The following is a 6,056-nucleotide window of genomic DNA, read 5'->3' as shown; positions in this document are numbered from 1 at the left end:
GTTATACAAAATGTATTCTTAGTGCCGACTGTCACCATATGGTTTACCGTGCTGATGATTAACAGAAAGAAGGATGCAGTGAGTCCAAGGTTCAGATTTTTATATTAAATGACACCACCCAATTATAAAACTTATAAACTTACTGTTTAAAGCTGTAAAAATAGAGCTCAACTGTCAGTGACTTACAGGGAAAAAAAAAAATGCACTCCAAACCATTTATTGAAAAAGATTCCAGCTGATCAGTCACCAATGGTGTGTCATTTTCACAAAATCAGTCATAATTACATTGTTACATCAACAGGCATTTTTTTTAACAGGTAAGGCTTTCAGGAACACAGATCCACTGCTGTATGCTGAAGAGACTGTTCAGTGTTGCTTTCTTCTAAATGAACAGCCTGTAAAGAAATCACAAATACAAGCAGCATTACATTGCTAGACTACCTTGAAAAACTGCTCATCCAACTCAAGCTGGAAACTTGCGTAGTAAATCCATTGAACTTTATGTACCACAAGAGCTAACCAACTTTGAGTCTACTCTAACCCAGTCAGAATTGATCTCATTGTAGGCCTCACATGTACTGTTGGTTTTTTTTGTATTGTTTTGTTTTCCAGATGCCTTTAAAATTTCAGTCTGTTGTTCTAATCTCTAGTGGTAGAAACCCTAAAGTGAAACAGCTGCTAGGACTTCTTACACATTTCCAACTGCTCAACAGCCTCATTTCAGGTATTCTGTCTTCCTATCAACTTTATATAGCAGTATGTGGTACAAGGACTACTATGTATAATTTGCATATATAATTACATTTCATCCTTTAAATGTAAGGTGAATGAAATCTGGATTCATTTTTTAAATTGCTTTTAACCTTCATCTGTTTCCAATGTTTTTCATATAACTTAGGCACTGGGTTACATTTCAAGATACCAGTGCTATACCAGTTATCTCTATGTATGTGTGTGTGTGTGTATTAGCAGGTTATTTGTTCTTTTATACTTTATACAAGCATTTTGACTACATAATGTGAATCAGGGATTGCCTTACAGTACCACTGTTTAAAAATAAACAAGCAAGCCACCACTGACTAGCAGTGGCATGGCATTACTTTAAGCTTGCCATGCCTCTAAACTTAGTTCAGAATTGAATATCCTGTATCTGTTAGTTAGGCTGAAGGAAGTTACAGGTCACTGAATCTAAAATTGTTTCTGATCAAAATCTAGCTCTGAACTCCCTGGCCTATCTACTTAGCCATTATAAAACAACAAAACATTGCATAAAACATTGTAAATAGGCCCCAGCTTGCAAGTTTTTGTTGTTTTTTTATAATAATCAGCTAACACTCAGCAATATAAAGAATAAACTTTCCAGTACTAGTTTTCAAAAATCAAAGCTAAGAGATCTGCGGGCTGTAAGTCCACAGATGTGCAGTTTTAAGTGTAATGTTCAGATTGCTTAAACGTTTCTCCTTACCTTCTGTGAGCCTTGCTTTTCCCCCAGTAGGCTGACACAGAATAGTTGAGCAGCCTACACACAGAACCACTGTCTGAGCATGGCTGAACACAGTGGTGATCTTGTAGCATCCTGCAAAACAGCATTGTTAAATTTTCTATTGAGTATTTTTAGTATGTTTTTAATTGTATGTGTAATTGAACCAGATACCCTAAGTACACTTGTTCAAGACTAGATGAGTATTACATTACAAAGTATACCAAATAAAACTTAGCATGAAATACTCACATGCTTTTACTAGCATGCATAGCAAGCACATTAGCTAACTGAAACTAGTATGCCTCTCCCATGATAATCATTAACAGAATCTGTTGGCTAGCAAGCCCTTGTGTACCTGTAGTATGTATCCTGCAAGAAGTAGGAGCTGGGTGCTTTACCTTTGTTCTAGACCAGCCTTACATAGAGAACTGGTTATTTGTTGGGGGAGAACATTGCTGGTGATGAAGCCTGGCAGCTGTGAACATAAGCACTGCTGTTCAAGGCTGTTTGCTTTCTGTTAATCATTAGTACACATACAGCATAGCTGTATTGTCCAGGGCTAGCACTACACTGACACCACAAGGCTGGCACAGAACAGCTTCACTGCAGTCCAGATTCAGGAAGAGGGATCAGGAACACTTTGAAACTTCTATAGCTCGAAGAAAACATAAAATCAACTTCATACAAGTCTTAGACAAGAGGATTTTCACACCTTATGGTACTCTCATTGTAAAGAATTTTTAACTATTTAGGAGGAATGGGAGGGATATTTGATCTTCAGGTGGATACAGAATAGAGACAAACAGAATGATGAGCACAGCCACCATTATCAGAGTATGTGGCCTGAAGAGGATAAAATAGAATGTATTGTGAGAAAGGTACTCAGGAACCTCCCTCACAATCATAGAATCACAGAATCATAGAATGGCCTGGGTTGAAAAGGACCACAATGATCATCCAGCTCTAACTCCCTGCTATGTGCAGGGTCACCAACCAGCAGCCCAGGCTGCCCAGAGCCACATCCAGCCTGGTCTTGAATGCCTGCAGGGATGGGGCATCCACAACCTCCTTGGGCAACCTGTTCCAGTGCCTCACCACCCTCTGGGTGAAAAATTTCCTCCTAATATCCAACCTAAACCTCCCCTGTCTCAGTTTAAAACCATTCCCCTTGTCCTATCACTATCCACCCTGTAAACAGCCGTTCCCCCTCCTGTTTATGTTATTCCTTCATGTATTGGAAGGGCACAATGAGGTCTCCCTGGAGCCTTCCCCAAGCTAACCAAGCCCATTTCCCTCCACCTTTCCTCACAGGAGAGGTGCTCCAGCCCTCTGATCATCTTAGTGGCCCTCCTCTGGGCTCATTCCAAGAGTTCCACATCTTTCTTGTGCTGGAGGCCTGGATGCAGAATTGCAGACAGGGCCTCACAAGAGCTGAGTAGAGGGGGACAATCACCTCCCTCTCCCTAGAGAACTTGCATTTGTGTAGTTTGGTGTTTTTTATTTTTGTTTTTTGAAGCCAACACTGCATTTTCCAATAGTTTTGATGATTCTACCTCATTTTTTAGATGGAAAAGGGTGTCTGAGAGCTTCTTAGAGATCTAAACTACCGAGATAACAAGAAAACAGCGCAGCACCAACTCCTTACTTCTGGTAGGATATCGCTACTGCGAGTCGACGCATTTTCTACTGTTTTCTCACTGTTACAGCTTCCTTACGCTGCAGCAGCGTCTGCGAGATACGTGGCAGCATTCGCTGATTTCCGTGGCATCCTTCTGCCAGAACACGCGCTGCTGGAGCCGATAACGGTGAAGGCGGTTACGTGACGTTTGTGAGCCAAAAGCGAGGTGTGACAGGCAGCACCTGGGACAGCAGCCCGACCCGCACGGGCAGCGCAGGACCGCGGCCGTCCCGGCAGCACGCAGCTCATCCCGCGCCCAGCTGCGACCCGCGGGCTGTTACCTGGGCACTTGACGTCCATGAAGTAGGAGTTGGGGCTCTGCACCAAACGCTTCTTCTTGTGCTTCCTCCTCTCCTCCTCCAGGGAGGGGTGCAGCAGGTCCCTGGCCAGCTGGGTAGGACGGAACGTCGCGTTACACAAACGCCCCCCGGCCGCCCCCCACCCCTCCGCGCCCCCGGCGACTCACGGGCATGTTGTCTGCGCGGCCTCCCGCCGAGAGCTGCTCTGGCCGCCCGGAGGACTCGGCTCGATGGTGCGGGGGGGGCGGGGCGGGGCCGGGCCGAGGGGCGGGGCGCTGAGCGGCGTGACGCTGTGGCGGCGGGTGGCCGCCGAGTGGCGGAAATGGCGGCTGGGAAAGGCCTTGTGCCGCCACATCCCTTGTGCAGCGGCTGACGCGCTTCGTAGAAGCTGTTGTGGGCATTTACTGCGAGCTGCAGATTTCAGAGGTGTGCATCAAAGCTGCCACTGTGCACAAACGCCTCCTTCCCCGCCCCAGCCTGCTGTTACTCCGTGTTACAGAGCCGCGGGCCGTTCTGTTAGCTTTCCTCTTCTCCATCACAGCCATCGCCCTGTGAGGCAAATACTTCGTTAGTGCATCTCGTTACTCTCCGGCGTGCTGGTGACTCGCGTATTTTGCAAGGCCTTTCTTGCTGTATCATGGGGACATCAATCTGCAGGGCTGTGACTCGCGCTGCCCAGTCCCCGCCATTACCGGCACGGCACTGCTCAGCTCAGCTCAGCTCAGCACTGCTCAGCTCAGCACAGCTCAGCTCAGCACAGCTCAGCTCAGCTCAGCTCAGCACTGCTCAGCTCAGCACAGCACGGCACAGCTCGGCACAGCCGGCTGATGGCCTTCAGGCTCCTCCTGCCACCCGGCCTTCTTGAAATGAACGTGTTTTATTACGCAGAAGAGAGGAACTGGGCTGATCGGCTCAAAGTCTGAGAGAGATTTATGGTTTTCTTTGGTTAAGAAAAGGACTTTGTGTATGCAACACCACCAGCACAATATAAAAGTGCTGTCCTCTCTCACCTCTCCCCTTTTCAGCCTCTGTGCTGCAAGGAGCTGTGCTGCTGGGTGAAAGCTTCGGATTCACGGGTTACATGAAACATTAGTTTCTGTGGCAGGAGAGACGCACAGGATGGTGATCCGAAAACAGGATGTGTTCAGGGCACATCCGTCTGGTTCTCTATTTTGATTGTGCTTGGAGATTCATTTCCTTTTCACGGCTGCCTGTGGCTTAGCAACCTGCTGAATGACTCGGTGACCATGCATCACCTTTGATCTTGTGACAAAAAGGGTGGGGTTTTTTTTGGAAGTGTAAGGTTTGGAAAACAGAAATGCAGCGCTGAGTTTGGGTTGCAGGAGAGAAATGCAGTCTGTTTTGGGTGGGTTTGTACTGCAGGGTTTCAGCCTGCAGAGACTCAGACTCAGGCCCAGGAGAGTGACCTGCCCTTCACAGCCTTCAGTAAACAACGACTTCCATTCCATTTTTGAGAATGTCAAACCTTAAAAGTGGCAGAGTTTACAGATCAGAGTCATGCAATGCTTTCCCTTTCTGGAACTGACCTATACCTACCTTAAGTAATGACTTAATTTAGCCCGTTGTAGGAAGTTCTGCAACATAAACACATGGAAAATTTGAACAATTAGATTGCTAGCATAAAGCGGAGCACTGTTCTTCATGAAGACCAAAACAAATCTATGCACTGATCTCATTAAAACTGCATCTTAAAAGCAGAGCATATCAACGTATCAGATGAGCATAGAAGTATATATCTGCAAGGAGAGATTTATTTACTGTAACTGGGGAATAAGTGACTTTGTTTAAAGGAGTGTCACATGTTGGTCATCAAATAGTTGTAAATGGCAGAAGCATCTGCCAAAACCACAGCTGTTAAAGATATATCTCAAGAATATGGTCATATTTGCTATCAGGTGTCCCAAAGCTGAGGAACAAAGTTCGTGTTAATAATTTTCAGCTGCATGGCATTCTGGGAAAGACTGCTTCTTATCTTTTGTAGGGCTTGGACCTGTAGGTTCCAAGTGGTGCCAAAAATACCAGGATCTTGGTTCTACCAATGTTTCACTCTATTGTTTTTAGAAACTATCTCTCAAAACAGTTAAGACTTGGAATTTCCTGGTTTGGTACACACTGAACAGAAGAGCTTGATCAGAAGATTTTCACGCCGTTCTATTTGCATTTAGCTGGTTTTATCTTCAAACAGAGGGGAAAAAAGATTTTTGAAAGTTACCTATCACGTGAGAAAGTAAAATGAGAGTGGGAACGAAGGAGCAAGTCTGTCATCTGTTACTGTCCTAAAAATGTACCTGGTGGTAAACTAGTCAAGTATTTTCCTTTTTTTTTTTTTAATTGCGTGTAAAGATTGTTGCATTTATTTCATATGACTAGAGGAATTAATTGCATTTTGTTATTCATACCGGTGCATTTCTTAAACTGAATGCTTTACCAGATGCACTGTACATACACCTCAGTGACTAATGGAATTCTGCCTTACCTGCATGAGCTGAAACTGCTGAGTTTCAGCAGAGGCATTCACCAAATTACAGCTGTTATGTAGGCTTTTTGAAACATTTTAAAGTTGTGTTTTGTTTGA

The 6,056-nt window shown here is 44.8% G+C and overlaps 1 protein-coding gene across 1 annotated transcript; it reads right to left on the bottom strand.

The window, feature by feature from the left end:
• Positions 1 to 201: 201 nt before the first annotated feature.
• RPS27L (ribosomal protein S27 like) lies at positions 202 to 3,736 on the bottom strand. The gene is made up of 4 exons (XM_031616403.2): positions 3,628 to 3,736; positions 3,443 to 3,551; positions 1,466 to 1,576; positions 202 to 395 (listed from the first exon to the last, which is right to left on the bottom strand). The coding sequence occupies exons 1-4, from the start codon at positions 3,631 to 3,633 to the stop codon at positions 367 to 369; spliced, it is 255 nt and encodes an 84-aa protein (XP_031472263.2). The 5' UTR covers positions 3,634 to 3,736; the 3' UTR covers positions 202 to 366.
• Between the last annotated feature and the right edge of the window lie 2,320 nt (positions 3,737 to 6,056).

This window comes from Phasianus colchicus, chromosome 12 (assembly GCF_987193195.1).
Source record: "Phasianus colchicus chromosome 12, bPhaCol1.hap1.1, whole genome shotgun sequence".
Classification (NCBI taxonomy): domain Eukaryota; kingdom Metazoa; phylum Chordata; class Aves; order Galliformes; family Phasianidae; genus Phasianus; species Phasianus colchicus.
The sequence above is the reverse complement of the archived record's forward strand: the minus strand, read 5'-3'. Positions and strand labels throughout refer to the sequence as shown.

What these genes read in the sequence shown, in the direction of transcription:
- RPS27L (XM_031616403.2), bottom strand. An exon ending in CATGGACGTCAAGTGCCCAG is followed by an intron (nt 1,577 to 3,442) that starts GTAACAGCCCGC and finishes GCTGTTTTGCAG; the next exon opens with GATGCTACAAGATCACCACT. An exon ending in AAAAGCAAGGCTCACAGAAG is followed by an intron (nt 396 to 1,465) that starts GTAAGGAGAAAC and finishes ATTTCTTTACAG; the next exon opens with GCTGTTCATTTAGAAGAAAG.